At 39.7% G+C, this 20,003-nt stretch overlaps 1 protein-coding gene across 9 annotated transcripts in view; it reads right to left on the bottom strand.

Annotated features, from left to right (window-relative positions):
- The window catches only part of KIZ (kizuna centrosomal protein), a 97,985-nt gene that overhangs the window by 57,200 nt on the left and 20,782 nt on the right, over positions 1-20,003 (bottom strand). For 6 of the 9 annotated variants that reach the window (XM_073339793.2, XM_078852372.1, XM_078852373.1 and 3 more), the window contains 2 exons: positions 12,461-12,547; positions 738-1,365 (listed from right to left, as the gene is read on the bottom strand). In XM_073339793.2, coding sequence (XP_073195894.1) covers positions 738-1,365; positions 12,461-12,547 — 715 coding nt within the window. Of the gene's footprint in view, positions 1-737; positions 1,366-2,523; positions 2,694-12,460; positions 12,548-20,003 lie in introns of those variants that run through there. The other 3 variants (XM_073339795.1, XM_078852374.1, XM_073339794.2) reach the window with 3 other exon arrangements.

Raw genomic sequence — 20,003 nt, 5'->3', positions numbered from 1 at the left:
TAACAGGGGAAACAGAGATCCCTTGCTACCCCAAAACCAAGACAAAGTCCAAGGAAACACGCTTCTGTGCTGGGATTCAAAGAAAGGGTACAAAGAAGGAGTCCTCTTAACTCCTCCACAGCTAAGCAGCTTGGCGTGAAACAGCTGCAGAACTGTTCTGTTGCCAGGGCCAGTAGTAGCAGTTGGGACCTCTGCGTGCTACCTGTGTGGAAAGTTTAGGCCTTTGGAGCTGCAAAGTGGCAGATTCATTGGCTGAGCTTCAGCATTTCCCCAGCACTGTAGCTCACAGACACACAGCAGAGGAAGACTCCACAGTAGCATCTAGCAGTGCCAACCAAAATCAGGGCCCCACTGTAGTAAGCAGTAAGAGTCAGAGACAGTCCCTGCACCAAACAAACAGACAAGACACAAAGGGAGGAAAGGAAAACCGAGGGGAAGTGACTAGCCGAAGTCACACAGCCAGTCAGTGGTACAGCCAGGAACAGAATCCATGCCTCTTGACAACCAGGGGAGTGCCCTGTTCACTAGGCCATGCTGCCTGCTCTACAGCACACAACAGCTGCAGACTCCTCTTGCACTGCCCTCCACAGCCTGTTAAACCGAGCCTTAGCCATTCCTTTCCATTTGTGGAGGCACTCAGACCCTGTGGTGATGAGTGTATTCTGAAAACCTGGATCAATGGGGGAAGACAGCACTTTGCCCACAGCAAGGCCATCACACAAATACCATCATCATACCTGGGAAATGGTCTCCTGGCTGCTCATTTCCAGAAACAAGTTGTTCAGGAGCAGACACCAATGGGATTGGCTGTTGAGATCTTTCTTCATTTGCTACAAAATGCTCCTCTGTCACTATTGCTTCTACTGAGCTGCTATAACTGTCACTCTTTAAATCAGTGATTCTGTTCTCTGGACTTAATCTTTCACATAACAGGGAGTTGAGTTGAGCAGATTTTTTGCTTTCTACTAAATTACTATTGCCATCATATGTATTGCTTTCTATTTCTAAGCAATGAGTTTGTCCATTCTCAGATGATACACTGGATATGACTGGCATTTTCTCACCCATCTGGAGATATGTCTTCCCATCTATTTTGTCAGACTTATTTAAGCACCGTATATCACAATTAGTTTGTACTACATAGCTGTCTGTCATATTACTGCTCTGTGCTGCCTGTCTGCATGAATGTGGGTCAGAAACTGAAAAGCTCTTTGTGGGCTGGGAAGATTTCTGCTGTGTACTGAAATCTTCAATGCTTGAGATGGCTGACATTTGGCGGCCCATAAAGATTGTTGCTGGATGATACAATCCTCTTGACGCGGCTGTCCTGGAGTTAATTCCTGCCTGTCTTGCAACCGGCAGCATCTGAAAAACAGAGGTTGAGATGGCTTAAGAATGAATTTCATGTAGTAAATGGAGTTTCTTAAAGGTTTTGTGTTGGTCTTTGAAGAGCAAATGTTCTATACAATTTAAATATTTTTCTAGCATATTATGCTAGTCCACAAATGAAACATTTTCTTTGTCCATTTATTTTATAAAACTAAAATAAGACTGAATGGCCCAATTCCTGCAAGATATTGAGTGCCCTTGTCCCAGGTACTAAGCACCCTCCACTTCCAGGGAAGCCAAAAGGAGATTAAGTCTGTCAGCACTTCACAGGAGGCAAACACCACCTTGCAGGATCCAGACCAAAGGTAGCTGCACCAAGAGAGAAACATTGGAAAACAAATATAAAGCCCGTATTTAGAAAAAATGGACGATGCTAATGTTGCCATTAGGTTTGTTAACTGCTGAACTACAAGAACAAGAAAACAGCTTTAACTGCTATTAAGAGTCTTCACAGCATTTCACTTAATGTACAGTATTTTGCATGGAATGGCAATAACATTCTGTCAAATGGCATATTAAACAAAGCTTATGTCAATTATAGCAGTTTAACATTCTGGGCAATCATTTATTCTCTATAGTTTTACACACAGAAAGCCCATAAATTGGAAGCCCAGCTGCCCAATTTCACTTTTTGTAAAAGAGTGTTTATGAAAGGTTCTGGAGCGATAGCCTAGAAACTGAAGTCTGCTATCCAGAAAGCAAGTACTCCATATACAGCTGTGATAAAAAATTCTCCATATTCTCTTTCCAACTCGCTTGAATCTTCATCTGGAGGATCTACCTTCAGTTTGGTGGTTGCAGGAGACAAGTTAGTCATATACTCTCCATAACAGCAAAATCACAGCAATGAAAGGTAGAGTGCAAACTATTTTTTGAAGTGGCAAAGAGTCCTGTGGCACCTTATAGACTAACAGACATATTGGAGCATAAGCTTTCCTGGGTGAATACCCACTTCGTCGGATGCATCAGTGATCTACAACCCATCCTGGACAATGATCCCTCACATTCACAGGCCTTGAGAGGCAGGCCAGTCCTCACCCACAGACAACCCGCCAACCTGAAGCATATTCTCACCAGCAACTACACACGACACCATAGTAACTCTTAACTCAGGAACCAATCCATGTAACAAACCTCGATGCCAACTCTGCCCACATATCTACACCAGCGACACCATCGCAGGACCTAACCAGATCAGCCACACCATCACCGGTTCATTCACCTGCATGTCCACCGATGGAATATACGCCATCATGGGCCAGCAATGCCCCTCTGCTATGTACATCGGCCAAACTGGACAGTCCCTACGTAAAAGGATAAATGGACACAAATCAGATATTAGGAATGGCAACATACAAAAACCCGGAGGAGAACACTTCAGCCTCCCTGGACACACACTAGCAGATTTAAGGGTAGACATCCTGCAGCAAAAAAACTTCAGGACCAGACTTCAAAGAGGAACTGCTGAGCTTCAGTTCATTTGCAAATTTGACACCATCAGCTCAGGATTAAACAAAGACTGTTAATGGCTAGTCAACTACAAAAGCAGTTTCTCCTCCCTTGGTGTTCACACCTCAACTGCTAGAAGAGGGCCTCATCCTCCCTGATTGAACTAATCTCCTTATCCCTTGCCTGATTCGTGCTTGCGTATTTATACCTGCCTCTGGAAATTTCCAATACATGCATCCGACGAAGTGGGTATTCACCCACGAAAGCTCCAATACGTCTGTTAGTCTATAAGGTGCCACAGGACTCTTTGCCGCTTTTACAGATCCAGACTAACACGGCTACCCCTCTGATATTTTTGAAGTGTTTCTTTCACAAAGAAATGGCTACTTTTTTTATATACAGTTGCTTTTATACAAACGATAAAATGCACTGAAATGTATCCGTGATTCACAAAAGCTGCATGTTTTAAGGCATAAACCAAATGCTAACTACCTGGGCTAAGAAGAGGTTTCTCCCAAGCATAAATTATATAATTGGGTGTTATGGCAGCTTTACATCATTTTCTAAAGCATTTTCTAAAGCACATTACCACTGTGGGAGACATACTAAACTAGATGGCCACTGGTCTGGTCCAGTAAAGAAATTCCTATGCTAGTAGGATAGAGCTGTTGTTTTGATGTCTATACCCTGAATTAAAGTTCTGCCAAGCCAAAATAGGTAAAGGACTGAAAAAAATCATTGTAAACCAATATGGGACTTTATTGATAATATTTTTATGAACAGTGTGTGTGACTCAGTTAACACACAAGGGGCTAATTCCTACTCGGGCAACAGGGGAAGTGAGGCATAGCTGAATCTCAGGTTAAGATGTTATTAGACAAATGGGTCTGTCTGGGTTTGAACCAGATCACTAATAAGAACTGGCTGGAATTAACACATATGAATAGAATACCCAATGACCATTAATCCTAATGATCAGCAGCCAAGAGCACGTTATTTCCTCCAACTCTGTGCCAGGAAGCAGAGTGGAAAAGTCCTGAGTAGGAAAACAAACGGACGAGGTGTGAAGAGGCTGTGTTTTAAAGTGTGCTGCTGCAGACACACAAAAAACTCAGGCTTGGTCTACACTTAAAACTATACAGGCATAGCTCTGTCAGTCAGATGTGAAAAAAAGCCACTTGCCCTAGTGACATAGCTATGCTGACAAAACTCCCAATGTAGACATGCTATATCAACAGAAGAGAGCTTCTACTGGCATTGCTAACGTCATTTGAGAAAGTGGTATTTCTACAACAGCAGAAAAGCTTCTGTCGGTGTTCACTGTACCTAAACTAGGAGACTATGTCAGCAGAGCTGTGCTGGAATAGGCTTTGTAGTGTAGACTCCTCAAACACAGGGACACAAAGCCAGAGAAAGAAGATGGGCTCCAGGAAGGCATGGACTGTTTAGGAGAGTTGATTCTGCCTATATGGACTCTGCCTGAAGCTTGTATTTTTTGTGCTTATCTAAGGGCTCTCAGATGCTGTATTCCTGTTGACTAATAAATGCTATCTTGTTTTGAAACGGCTGCCTAGTGTCACTGCAGACACTTTCTGAAGGCATTGCTTCCTGAAGGGGTAAAAGTCTTCAAAAGAGGTCTGAACTCATTAGGACTGGCTGTGAAGAGCACACAATGAGAAGCAAGGGTTGCTGGAGCCTGAAGGCTCCGTCTCAGAGTTGCAGAGCTTGCCCTTGTTAAAGGCTACACTTATGGCTTGGCAAGAAATAGGGAGACTGTATAAAGGCCAAGGCAACGTATCCCTATAGAACCGCGACACCCATAACTAGGTTATGGTCGGAAAAAAATACAAAATGAACTCAAAGGACTAATGTAAACTAACTTTGTCTAAACTAAAAAACTCTTTAACAGGGGTTGTCATATCTCCTGATAAGTTTATAAAATTGGTTTAGCAACAAACCAAGGTACTCAGATAAAAGAAAATGTACAAATATGAACCACTGAAAACTATTTTAATTGGTTAATTTTAACGGGACACAGTTGCCACCTTCTGAGCATTGCTTTACAGGAAAGCACTTGGTAATTCATGATGGATGTAGCAAACTCAGGATCGAGAGGGAGTAAGTTTACAAGTGTGCCAGAGCATTAATCAGTGTCATCAACCACCACTGCCGCCACCACCACATCATCCAGATATTTACCATCACACCATTGGGCCACCCTTCTCTGATCCTGAAAGATCTTTTGGCCAGACTGAGAAGGAGGCAAATACCACCTCCACCCCTATAGCCAAACCCTACACAACACCCTTCTGTGACATTTATTGTATTCTCTCTCACACCTATCCTTCTTTGGGCTTCTAACCAACTTTTTAAATTAGCTGAGCTCCATATCATCACTATGATCAGCACAACAGGCTAAAGCAGTGTAAGCAACCTTACCCCAATATGAAGAAGGACCAAACCCAAACTGGGTACTTGAGCTGGGTACAGATGTTAAAGCACACCTGCTGAAGACACATCAACAAAGCAAGCATTAGGGAGACCGAAGTCTTTTTTCTTTCATTGCTGCCCTTTTCTCTCTCTTGTATGTTTGTCTCAATAGCAGGAACAACAACAGTTGTGCCAAAAATCCACCACTGAATCAATTCTTTCTTCTCAAAGACGTCTGGTAGCCACAGGAGACACTTCCCCTCTGAAAGACTTGGCTGAACTTAAATGAAAAATTTTCCAAAACGAATGACCACTTACTTTCTAAATTTCACGTACTTTTAAAGTTTGTTTTGGTTTTCTTAATAAATGAAACAGATTTCTGTGGAATGGTTACTAGAAGAAGTAGGAGGCCAGTGTCAGTATAAACAGACCTTGAACCAAAATTAGCTGAATAGTAAGAGAAGGATTCTAACAACATCTTAACACTTTTGAGCGTGACAACAAAACAGAGTTCCGTAGACTGCGTCATTGTTGCATCCTCCATCCTTTTTCATTGGGTGGTCTTATCCGTCACACAGGTTCAGCTACCACCTCTCTGTGGAAGGGTCTTAAATTTACCTAGTCTGGCAATGTGACAAAACTTCACAGTACAGCTTTTTTTTTTTTTAAACACACAAACAAAAGAAAATCCAATAACTCTATAAACTAAGGTATTCGCAGAAAGATTCAGAGTATGTTACTCAGATTAAGCTTACAATTTATTTCATCACTACTACTTTGGGTTCCTCTTTTTTATCCTTTGGGTCTGATTTTCTGCTCTCAAATTTATCCAGCAAATGTTTTATGGATTTAGTGGCTCCTGGATTTAGTGTTCCAAAACAGAATTTATCAGAATTTATCAGCTCCGCATGTTATAGCAAAAGTTGCCTTGCTAGCAAACTCCTTTTTGATCATAAGGATTTCTCTTCATCTGCTTTGAATTTTAGAATTTGAAAGATAAGGATTGGTTCCTGTGTAGTTTTTCACCCAGCAGCAAAATAAAATGAAGGGAAAAGGAGGTACATTTTGTGGGGGGGAAGTGCGAAGAGATTTAGCTAAAATTATAAAAAAAAAAAAAATTATAGAATCTCACACAACTCTCATTGGCAGCTACGACACATTTGAAGTCAAATCCCCACAGGAAAATGGCAAATTAATTTATCCATTACACCCTCTCAATTGCCATCTTTTCTATTTGTTTTACCCAGGTATTTCCTCTCATTCTCCACAATACACACACAATATTGCCCTTCTTAAAGCACTTTTCTTTCACAAGAATAAAATGTTTACTTTCCTAATGCATCAAAATTCAGCTATTTTGCAATGAGGACACAGTCTCACCTGTAGCGTTCGGTTGACATTGTACTAGATGAGACACCTGAGATACAGCCCAGGCCAAACGTCTCATCACTAGATCACTACAGGTCAGCGTTAATTCCCAGTGAGCCATTCCAGGGGAGGTGGCAGCATGAAGCTTCATTGGTCAGCATTAAGTCCTATTATTCAGCATGAATGCCCAGCAGTCCAGAGTCGTCTTGTGCCTAGTTTGATTCCTTGATGTCCTCTGATATTTGGCACTACAGCAACCTAGATCAGGGATCTGGAGAACCTTGAGTTTTACTCAGCATAGAGTTTCTCTGATTTGAAGGTTAGAAGCTTCCATATTCTGTACTCCATTTGTTAAGGAGTCTATGCTGGGTCTATGCTGTTAAGGAGTCTATGCTGAGTTCCTACTCTCTGTACGTCTACAAGCTCTGCCATGAGTAGGTATTGACTCCTCAGCACAACAACAAAAAACAGGCCAAATGTAGGTCTGTGCGGTAGGCTGCACTGGTAAACCAATTCTCTTAACAGATGTGAGGTAGCACTGCCATAGAAGGTCTTCTGTTTTCCACAAATTAGGATGCTTCACTGCTGAGAAGTTTTTGCAAAGTTTCATGATTACAATGCCATTGTCCTAAAAGACATGGAGTTTCTGGGTAAAGAGTTTCCAAAGCATCAAAAGACCAGGGCTTTCGTGACTCAAAAAAACCCACAATGCCCTGAAGGTTGCAGAAGCCAGACTTCATGGCACACACAGTTCAGAAACCCAGAGCTGAGAGCGATTCCTCTAGGAAAAGACCCCCGCTCCATCCCAAGCTACACAACTCTGCCAATAGATAGCTGCCATGGCACTAGAGGAGAAGGAATTGTGCTCAGAAAGTCACAGAATTCTCATTTTTCAAGGAGAAGGATGAGGTTACTGAGGAACAAACTGATCCAGGGATGGAATTCCTGAAACATGGAAACTCAGAGTGGTTTAAAGACCTGATGCACAGAGGTAGAAAGGCTTGCAGAAGATCTGAGTCTCAATAGAAGGTAATTTTTTCATCACTGAGCTCCCTAAGTGCTAGGCACTGCCATCATGGTGTTTTCAATGTAACTGGGTATCTCTGGAACATTGGTGCCAATCCACATCATCCATCTCAGTCTTCAGTGCCAGTGATCGTTGATATCTCGGCTATTTGGTATATTCCTATTAATTCTGAGAAACTGTCCAAGATTGAGGTGTCAATAGGGGTGGTTTTGGAACAAACTGAAAATTAAACAGTAATAAGTCACCAGGACCAGATGATATTCACTCAAGAGTTCTGAAGGAATTCAAATATGAAACTTGCAGAATTACTAACCGTGATATGTAACCTATTGCTTAAATCAGCCTCAGTACCAGATGACTGGAGGGTAGCTAATGTAATGCCATTTTTTCCAAAAAGGCTCCAGAGGCAATCCTGGCACTTACAGGCCAGTAAGCCTAACTTCAGTACCAGGCAAACTGGTTGAAACTATAGTAAAGAACAGAACTATCTGACACATAGATTAACACGATATACTGGGGAAGAGTGAATGCAGCTTTTGTAAAAGGAAATAAACAGATTAAATACAAACTAAAAAGTCTTATGTCCTGAGTAGATGCCAGGGAACTTATCCTATAAAGGATACTAGGCATCTACCTCAAGTAGGATGGGAAATGAAAGCCAGAACTGCAGTAGCTGGAAACTGTTGTACAACTTCAGGAGGGAGATCCTTCATTGGCTGCCAATGTCAGACAGGAACAGATTACAGTATTTCAAGACCTCTAAAATACCTGTAGCTGGAGCATTTTCAGAGAGGGTTGAGGAAGGGTTGACTCAGAGAACCAAAGGCTTATAGAATGTAGGGAGTTCTCACTTGATTCATACTGGAGGCACAAAACCCACAAGGGAGAATCCTGTGAAAATCTTTAAAGGAATGTAATTTCTCCCCCCAACACCATCCTTCAGTCTCTCTTACTTTGGCTACCAAGGTGCTGTTTTGAGAAGGCCCAACTAAATTAGCATATAGAGTAGACTGCACTTAATTTATGTTGCATCCTCTTCTCCTGGCATCCCCAAAGAAAGAAAACCCAAAACACACTACATAAAAATTGGGGTTTAATCTTATAGATAGAAAAAAAGTTTTTGTGGGCTGTTAGTTTTATTTTATTAACAAAAAAATTTGCTAAAATCGAAACAAAAACCCTTCTTGAATTCCTTAACAATTAGATGTTTCACAACATATGATGAGAGAAGCGGACATATGTTAGACTGGAACAGCTAGATAAATGCAATAGGTAAGTTACCTACAACATAATGTGACATGGGCTATCTATGGGATGTTTGAAGAAAGAATGCTAAGGGCCAGACTCCACCACCACATCTAGAAACGGTAGGTCAATGATGGGAAGCTTCTCATAGCCACTCTACCCCACAGAAACACCTGCCTTTGACCTCCTCCCTATCACATTAAGCACCTTTTATAGAAAGAAAAAAAATGGGAAAATAAACACACCTATACAAATACATTGCTAAACAGACACTCAATTTAGTTACAACAATTCTAAAATATAAACCTACAGCACGATATCAGCTTGTTTCTTCTGACTCATCAGACAACCATGCAAGAGCTTCTCAGGGCAAAGTGCTGCTAAAAAAATCCAACTCTGTGTCTGTTTACAGTTAAGCCCCCCAGATGCCTTCAGTCCAGTCCTGTCAGGCTTTTGAAGTCCAAGTACTGCATGTCACCATTCACATTTGGCATTACATTAACATCCAGTTCAGTTTAAGATGGCCAACCGCATTAAGTTTATTCAATAACCAAACCTATTCCTTCCAAATACTGACTGACTAATATTCATATATATTTGGGGACAGGAAAAAACATTAGACAATATTCTCTTGACGTTTCTACTTCCAAATGTGTTCTCTCAGTAAGTTCCATACACAAAGGATATACATCCTCTTCGCCTTCATGTCTTGCATTAGTATCCTTAATGATGCTCAGACATCACTTTTAAGCAAGCCAAGCATTTCAGAACCTGTTAATTGGGTGACTTCTCCTAGCTGTATTTCTCAGACTAAACAATAAAATATGATGCTTATTTTCCCCCAACACTACAGTTTATTCAGATAAAAATAAATCATGTAGGAGCCACATATATCATTTAGGTAAATGCAGACAGAATTAAAATCTGATATACTGTCATTACTTGCGACAACCTGCTGTATAATTTTAATAAAGTCTTGAAAAAGATGTGGCACTTTCTCCTTGGTTTTCGTACAGAAATACTGTAATTCTACTTAGGCTATGATCCTGCAGTACTCAGCCAGGCAAAACTCTCACTGAAGTCAGAGAGAAGGAATGCGGGCCAGGCCCATCACTCTGTTGGAGTGCTGGTCCAAAAGGCAACAGTTGTAAGGAAAGCCATACTATGCAACAAATCAATGAACACAATTTGTACACTATATTTGTATTAGCTTATGCTTTGGGGATTATTCACGTTACCCTCCCACAAAAGACAGAAACTGGACTTTCTGCAGGAAAAGTGTAGGCAAGGGCTGTGGAAGACGTGAAACCCAAGTCCTTATCTACCTATCAGTGTGCAGTGCAGCTCCCTGAGGTCATTGCTTTGGCCTACAAGTTGAAGAAGTTTCTGCTGCCTGCCTCCAAAACGTATGTGGGCAGTAGGGCCATAGACTCCAAATAGTGGCAGAGTCCATAGCCCTTCCCATCCACAATGCCACCCTGTGTGCCAATCATCCACCTCACAGGGAAACCTTCTGTGCCACCCACTCTGCTAGTGGCATTGTCACTGCTTCACTGCAGGACTTTAGAGTGATGCTGATGGCACTGCACAAACCCCAAGCACCAGAATGACTTTCACCTTCTTTACATATCTGAATGAAAGAGATCTAAAGTCAACTTAAGAATGGGAAGGAAAAAGGCATGATTAGGCTCAAAAATAGTGCCAAATTAAAAACAACAATTACAACATTCTTGAAAATGAAATGAGATGTAAACAAGTGGGGACATTCTTCAGATTATTTCTTGCAGAAAGAGCCATTAAAATCAGAATTACAACCACCCACCAAAAGGATATTTTGTTTTAAGTTGCACTAATGTGTTCATGTTACCCACCCTCTACTCAGATAAGCTAAAATCTCTCTCTAAACATCATACCCACAGAACAATTTAAAGACGCCATCTTTGTATTTCACAGCAAATAAACCTTCACCCCCCCACCAACCCCCGAATTTTAACTATCATTTTAATGCAATGTAAACTGACAATTTTGGGTTCGTATTAAGCTTCCTAACATTACCCAAAATGTTTCTCTATTTTGAATGGGAAAAAGAATTTTTTGGAACCATAGCAACACTAGTATTCTGGTATTTATGTAACAAGTACAATAAAGAGAAAAAATTCTATAGATTAAAATGTCTATCTTCTATGAAAATTATTTTCAAATCAAACATTATTTAACAAATAGAAAAATTCAGCATTTCAGAACTCTATGACTTCCTGTACATCTAAACTGAATATATATAATTCATGCATTCTTAAAGGCCTGCTTATATAAGTCAAGGTTGCCGGATCCATTGCTTTGTATATTATAGGTTAAAGAATGCTCTAAATTCAAGGTTTTTAACTTTTTAATCTATGGGGGAAAACTTCCCATAAACTCAGATTAATGCCTGCTAATGCACTGAAGAAAGAAAAACGAAAACCTTCCTCCTACTATAAAAACAAAATAGTGTGGCCTCTGTTTCTTTTCTGATAAGAGTCTTAAATACCAAACAGTTAACTGCATAATAACATTTACTGGCAGCCAGGCAACCTGCTTAGCAGATATATAAAGCAGGTAAAAGGAGAAAAAGTTAATTTCTTGGCTGAATGATTCCATCGGTAGCTATAGGGCAAACTAGAAAGTCTTTTAGTAAAGTAGCAGTTGATTCTTCTATCAATCTGCAGCACACATACTCTTCCAAGGAATGCATTAAATATGAAAATCATATCCCGTTATCATCTGTTTCCAGCTTTCAGCCCAGTAAGCTTTTCTTAATGAATGCTGTAGCCTAAGGGACAAGCATGCTGTTGGCTTTTCTGAATAATGGAGTGATTCTACCATTTTTGCTTATTACAATATCGACTAGCTGAGGGGGTTTCACACATAGTCACAAGTGACTACTCTTGCCAGCATGCTCCAAGTTATTACAAGATGTTTTTAGACATTTCATCTAAAAGAGCTTTACTGCTTTTAGTGAAGAAAACAGCTATGGTCTTGAACTGTATCATTTATACGGCGATAGGAGGAGGGATTAGAAGCCTGCATTACTGCAGATATATAGCAGAATATATTTAAGTATTCCTTGTCAGTCTTTTTGTCTGTTGCTTAGATATGCAATTTTTTTTGCTTCTTTCAAGAAAAGCTCAAAATGTACAAAATTATGAATGTCATAAATAAATTACTGTATTTTGTGTAATTTCATTAAGAATATTTTTCAGAGTTTAAAATTCTTTTCACAATCTTTGGTATTAAAATATAAAACTAGCAGCTGACCAGAAAAACAAACAAACACCGGTCTTTTTCTTCAGTTTATTATGGTTCTCTTTTTACCATGATAAAAATATTAGTGCAATTTTTTATCTGCTTGATTTTGTTGTGAAAGCACTGTTTCACAATAGAAATGATATGGCAAAAATTCCACACTTAAAAGGCATTTTGCAACAACCATTTACTGAATGGTACACCTTAGAGGAGAACACCGAAGTGTTCAAGTAACAAAATATATACAGTTTTCCACTTCTTTTCCATTACCTGCTCATTGCTATCTTCGTCACCTTTTATTGGCATGCTATTCTTCTGAAGTGACAGCATACTTTTAATTTCTCCTTCGTATTGTACCTACATATAAATAGACCCATCATATAAATGATTTATGTATGATAAAAATGTAGTCATACATACACACACACAGATCAACAAATACTTATATGGCACAATTTGTACAGTAATCAAGGAAATCAATGGCATAAAAGTAATTAACTGGAATGTAAGACAATTCGTTATTCACAAAGATATAATCTTATCTGAGAAAAACAAAGATGTTTAACAGCTCATAAGAAAATAGCCAAAGACACCATTCTTTCAAAATATGTTTTAGTTTCCAGGAAAAACATATGTTGTATGTGGCTTGTGCATCCTCCTGTGGGTTTTCATGTGTTCACTTGTTTCATGATTCTAAAGAGTAACAACAACTTGTGGACTCAGACATTTATTCATGTTTTTTATAATTCCAGATTATTTTGGCTATTTCTACATAATAACTTTGCTGCTTTGCAGTGAAACGCTGAGCTTTAAATTTTGTATTGTTTTATGTAAGTCAGTTTACAATTTGCTGAGCTATTCTAATGAGAAAATATACTGCAGATGTTACAAAGAGCAACACAGCATGAAAAAAACAACTTGCTCTCATGTTACTAACAAAGAACTACATAAAAATATCTTCTCCTCCACTACATTGTTTAATTGACCAAAAGTAATGCAGTCATAGAAGGACTATTGCTTAGAAGCTAAGCATATACAGCACCTATAATTAGTACTGCATGTTAGTAATTGTAAACCTTAAGAACAGATTACACTGGTCCTGAGTGGGTGCACTTCACTATGTACTTTGAATTGGGTAGTATACAGGGAGAAATACATCTGATAACTAATCAACTTGGACAGCTCTGTACTTTAATTCTCAATCTGCATATATAAAAAGTGTTATTTTCCACATACATTTTTTCATAACATTTGCAATAATACAAGGAAAAAAAGTCTATATTCAACCAAGCATTTTACACCTGGTACTCCAAACTAATTAATGTTTAACTACTCAGTTTTCCCAAAAGCTTACATAAATTATTTCAGTTAAGCTTCCAACAGTTATTGAACAAACTGCAGAAGCACACGGAAACAAGTTAAGCTTTTTTTGTAAAGAAAAGTAGTTGGTAACAATAGCCATTTAATACACTGAACGTGGAGTTAAGCTAATTCACTCCTGCAGGCATTCTCTCACCACCCAAAAAAAGAAAAGGTGCTGAAAATTAATAACTTAATTTTTTCCTGCACGTCTATAGGCCAGTTTGAATGATTACTATCTTCATAATTCTCTATTAATCCATTTAATCCTGAAAATTGCCACAAATAGGAAATCAGACAGTGGAATCATTCCACCAGTATTGCACAAGGGCTCTGAGAGCTGTGCTTTCTCCAACAAGCTGAGTAAAAATGGCACCAACACAGTAAAAAAAAAAAAAAAAAAATGAAATGATGGTATAAGAACTTCTAAAGGGGAGTACTGAAGACATTACATACAGAACAGTATATAGAGTAATTGGGGCCCACATCAGTTCATTTACAACATTTACTGGGCCCACTTTAAATCATAATGTGCATCACATTTTGTTTATAAGGACACACTGAATAATGCACCAATCTGAAGGATATCTATAACCTTAGGCCAATCTTTCCTGTCCCAATCACAGGTGCATACAGTCTGTAGGAAGAGCTGTTAACAGTTCTACTCTAAAGGAGAGGTATGGTGCAAGTCAGCCCATGCAAGGAGTTACAAACCAAGCATGCTCCTCCAGACTCCATCTACAGCAATGCATAGTTGGGATCTGGGGCATGGCTAACAGATCTCCAGCTGTGTGGGGAAAGGATGTTCTACAGCTGCAGCTCACAGATTTAAAAAAAAGTTAACAGATATAAGCCAGACGTAGCTATGAAAAAAAGTTATTAGGATGGGTATGCAGGCATAGGATGTTAGAAGCACGCATGACTTATTAAAGTGGAAATCAATTGCCACCCATGAACACATCCTAGATTTCCTCCAAAGATGCTCTCTGCTTCTGAAGAATTTTATACAGGTGGGTCAGCCACTAGAACCTGAAAATTATTCATTCTATAAACTGAAGTCACTGCCTCCAGGAAAAGGACCTTCCGAATCAGAGATTTAAGTGCAAAGGTACTAGAATTCAAAAGGAATTTTCATCAGCATGAACAGTTCTAATCAAACCATTTCAAAAATGACATATCCGAAATAGAGGGTGTTCCAAAAGAGGGAACAAGAATGATTAGAAGGATGGAAAACTTCCAAATGAAAAGAGAATACAAAGCTTTACCTTAAGATGAATAGGCCAGAACGTGACAAACGGATAAAAAGGAAGGAATAGTAGAGAGAAGGCAGATCAGGCATTGCTAGTCACTCTTTTTTAGAATACAAAAACTAGGGGGCATCAAAGGAAATGAATGGCAGCACATTTTTAAAAGTGATTAAAAAGAAATACATTTTTACACAGTGTAAAATTACCGAGTGGAACTTTCTGCCACAACATATCACTGAGGCTAAGAGCTTAGAAGGATTCAAAAAAGGATTGGACACCCAAATAGATAACAAGACTATCTAGTTATAGTACTACACATTTGCCAACCTCAAACCCTACAGAAGTTTCACCTTACTCTGAAGCAGCTGATACTGGCCACAGTCAGAGACAGAATACTGGACTAGATGGACCACTAGTCTGAACCAACATGGAAATTCCTGTGTTCTTACTTAGGGCCACATTAATATACTGTATCACAGGGGGGTTCATTTTATTTATATTTTCTGTTTGTTTTTAAAATAGCAAGCCCCTTATTAAACAGTGGTCTGTGGTGGCCTGCATGCAAACCTGTCTACCATCACAATATTCAAGAATCATAGAATCATAGAATATCAGGGTTGGAAGGGACCCCTGAAGGTCATCTAGTCCAACCCCCTGCTCAAAGCAGGACCAATTCCCAATTAAATCATCCCAGCCAGGGCTTTGTCAAGCCTGACCTTAAAAACCTCTAAGGAAGGAGATTCTACCACCTCCCTAGGTAACGCATTCCAGTGTTTCACCACCCTCTTAGTGAAAAAGTTTTTCCTAATATCCAATCTAAACCTCCCCCACTGCAACTTGAGACCATTACTCCTCGTTCTGTCATCTGCTACCATTGAGAACAGTCTAGAGCCATCCTCTTTGGAACCCCCTTTCAGGTAGTTGAAAGCAGCTATCAAATCCCCCCTCATTCTTCTCTTCTGCAGGCTAAACAATCCCAGCTCCCTCAGCCTCTCCTCATAAGTCATGTGTTCTAGATCCCTAATAATTTTTGTTGCCCTTCGCTGGACCCTCTCCAATTTATCCACATCCTTCTTGTAGTGTGGGGCCCAAAACTGGACACAGTACTCCAGATGAGGCCTCACCAATGTCGAATAGAGGGGAACGATCACGTCCCTCGATCTGCTCGCTATGCCTCTACTTATACATCCCAAAATGCCATTGGCCTTCTTGGCAACAAGGGCACACTGCTGACTCATATCCAGCTTCTTGTCCACTGTCACCCCTAGGTCCTTTTCCGCAGAACTGCTGCCTAGCCATTCGGTCCCTAGTCTGTAGCGGTGCATTGGATTCTTCCATCTTAAGTGCAGGACCCTGCACTTATCCTTATTGAACCTCATCAGATTTCTTTTGGCCCAATCCTCCAATTTGTCTAGGTCCTTCTGTATCCTATCCCTCCCCTCCAGCATATCTACCACTCCTCCCAGTTTAGTATCATCCGCAAATTTGCTGAGAGTGCAATCCACACCATCCTCCAGATCATTTATGAAGATATTGAACAAAACCGGCCCCAGGACCGACCCTTGGGGCACTCCACTTGATACCGGCTGCCAACTAGACATGGAGCCATTGATCACTACCCGTTGAGCCCAACAATCTAGCCAGCTTTCTACCCACCTTATAGTGCATTCATCCAGCCCATACTTCCTTAACTTGCTGACAAGAAGTTAGGCTGAAATAGCTGCCAAATCAACTCCGTGGGCGGAGGTCTAATGCCATCTCTTGCCAGGTGAAGCAGGCGGGCAAATCAAGCACTAGTGTAGGGTACATAAAATAATCCAGATAGGCCTTTTGTACCCACTCACAGACATTTTTCTTTTACAGTTATATGACCTTCTGGCACAATCCTTCTGAATGGTCAAGTCTACTTGACACACCTGTTCAAAATCATTTTGATTTCCATAGACAAATTTAAGAAAACAAAGACCTGGGTAGGCAAATGCACTGTGGGACTCATATGGTACCTCCTGATGAGGGATTTGGGGTGTGTATGAAGGGAAGAGAGCCAGAAATGACAAAAAATGTTAAATTTTCTAACATTTTCACTGTGCATCATTTCTTCCTTTACTTTTCTCCCTTTGTTGCCTTCTCTCCTATTCTCATGTACAATTTCACACTTTTTCCTTCCTTTCTATTTTTCTTCTGTTTATGTTCACATCTCATCCTCTCTCTGTTTCAGGAATGCTTACCTATTTCCCTCTTCCCAACACAAATGGATTTCTCAACTATCCTTTTTCCTCACATTATCAGTCTTAGTCCCCTCACATCTCTCGGTCTCTTCAGCTTCCTTCCTAATGACTTCCACAGGAGCTGCTGACTCTACACTTCTTCTGAAAAATTGGGCCACTTAGGTTTCAAAAACTGGACATAGAGCCTACTGTACACATCCTTTCATTTTTTAAAAAAAAAACCCTTGGCCTTTGTGACCAATATCATCTAGAGCAGTGGTTCCCAAACTGGGGTTCGTGAACCCCTGGGGGTTCATGAAATGTTACAGGGGGTTCTTGGGAAAAAATTCCCTAATAGTGGACAGAGCTGTCCCTAGGAACCCTGGGCAGCACAGGGCCGGCAGCATGGGGCCAGCAGCCCGGAGCCCCTGGACTTCCAAGAGCTAAGCAGATCAAAGCAAGCATATCTATCACACGGAGGAGATTTAAACTTAAAGACTTCTTATAAGAAATGGAAAGGGAGGTGGATATTTTTGCTGTTTTTAAAATTAAATAGGCAGCTAGTGTTGTTTTAAAAATTATTATGAAGAAAAAGTTTAAGCTTTGTTGTAACATGCGTTGTTTGCCTGGACTGCTCAAGACCTGAATGCTTCTGTAGGAGGAAGGAACTCTTTGAGTTGGCTTCTTAAATACCTTCATGCTGTTTCACATCTGATACTCCTTGATGAAACACAGGGGCCTTGTCTTATAACAGGCTTATTCAAAGTGATACAAGCTACGAAAGTGAGATATTGGAAGATTGTTGCTGTTTTCATAGTGTAATAAAAATACTATAATGATAAATAATAGTAAATAGTGTGTAATAAGCATGTCATAAAAACAAATTTTATATTTCCAAGATCATGCTTTTATAATTTATATTCAGGTAAAGAAGAAAATCCCTGGAAATATTCATTTTTAGGAGGGAGTTTGCGAGACTTGACATTTTAGTGAAAGGGGTTCACAGGTTGTTAAAGTTTGGTAACCACTGATCTAGAGATATATCTGGATCAGAGACTGTACCTTCCTGAACAGCAAAGAAACCGCTACATTTGAAAATTTTACTCTTCTGCTTGGTGTCAGAAAGCTACATTTTGAAAAGGTAGAACTAATTTCAATTTATCAGGATGAGATTAAAATGTAATCACTATGTCAATATTATGTGACTAAGGCTGGTCAAAAATTTCCCCTTTAAACTGTTTTTCCCCAAGAGAAATTTGGTATTTGATGACACAAAACTTTTCATAAAAAGTGTCCACTTTCCACAAAAAACCTTTTCTTCAATAAGCAAACAAAAAAAACTTCTTTTTTTTTGACCAAAAGTCAAAAATTTTCATAAAAACTGACCAGACTGGTAATTATGATGATGATCTATTATTATGGCCTCAGCAGATCATAGAATCATAGGACTGGAAGGGACCTCTAGAGATCATCTAGTCCAGTCCTCTGCACTCATGGCAGGACTAGATATTATTTAGACCATCCCTGACTAGATATTTAGACCATCTCTAACCTGCTCTTTAAAATCTCCAATCATGGAGATTCCACAACCTCCCTATGCAATTTATTCTCTCTCAGAATACTCATGAAGTGAGTATTAAACATTATTTTTATTCCTACAATCATAAAGTTTCTTCATTACCATAAAAACTTTAGGGTCAGAGGAGTTGTATGTCTATTACCTTCCATAATAAGTTACTGATGACCAAAATGACAGAGCTTGGTGCACAGCTTCTACATCATGTGAGCCAGCAACAAGTAACGCAGATAGTAATGATATCTGCCTTTCTAAAATTAATTGCAACATCCCACTCCCATAGCGTCAAATAAAATAGATCTTTCTAGTGATAGACCGAGACCAGGAAGCAATACAGTAAGAAGAGAAGGGCCGTGGTTGTACCATGTCACTGGCCAGTGGAAGGAGTAAGAAAAGACTATTTCGTTTTGCACATTACATACTAAATGCCTTTAATTTGTAAAAAATGAAAAAAGCAGAACAGACTTAAGCGCTAGTTTCATAATCTCCTTCATACTAAGACAACGTCTCACTTTATAAAACTGGCATACTTTGGTTACATTACATTCAGTGAGATCAGCAATGAGTTCTTTTGCAAAATCAGGGCTGCAAACATAGCTGGTAAGGGGTCTGAATGGGGAGAGAGGCTGGGAGTTATCAGATTTCTTTTTGATTCTGCATGAAACAGCCACCACAGATGAGCCTAGAAGTATGAATTCTACAATTTTCTGGTTCCACTTAATCTGGTCATTTGATGCTCAGATGTTCCTATTAGTTCACTTTCTATCTATACTCAAAGTACATGAGGTAAAGCATCCCACAGGGATAGTTCCCTTAATTTATCACCCCAATAGCAAAGTTTAAAGTTCTCATCAACTTTGGAAAAGTGTGATTTCACCTGAATCACATTTCCCTGTTGCTGTGCCTGCCATCAAAATGTTAGAGAATTGGCTTTTAATGAAAAAATGATGGCATTATAACCAACAAGAATGAAGCATGCAAATAAATTGCAGAGCTAATCTGAGGTCACCATTAATCTTGATCGCTTTAGAAAAGCTATTACCAGCAGGAGAGTGGGGTGGGGGGAGAAAACCTTTTGAAGTGATAAACACCCATTTTTTCATGGTCTGTGTGTATGAAACATCCTCACTGCATTTTCCACTTTAATTATGCATCCGATGAAGTGAGCTGTAGCTCACGGAAGCTTATGCTCAAATAAATTGGTTAGTCTCTAAGGTGCCACAAGTCCTCCTTTTCTTTTTGCGAATACAGACTAACACGGCTGCTACTCTGAAACCAACCATTAATCTTGCCACTAAACAATGAACTGGTGATATATCAGCAGCAGTAAAGAAAGGCAGGAGAAGGCTGAACTATGTCTAACATAACAGCCTCATCAGTCAATTAAGGCCAGATCTACACTACAGACCTGTACCGATATAACT

The sequence above is a fragment of the Lepidochelys kempii genome, chromosome 3, assembly GCF_965140285.1.
Source record: "Lepidochelys kempii isolate rLepKem1 chromosome 3, rLepKem1.hap1, whole genome shotgun sequence".
Classification (NCBI taxonomy): Eukaryota; Metazoa; Chordata; order Testudines; family Cheloniidae; genus Lepidochelys; species Lepidochelys kempii.
The sequence above is the reverse complement of the archived record's forward strand: the minus strand, read 5'-3'. Positions and strand labels throughout refer to the sequence as shown.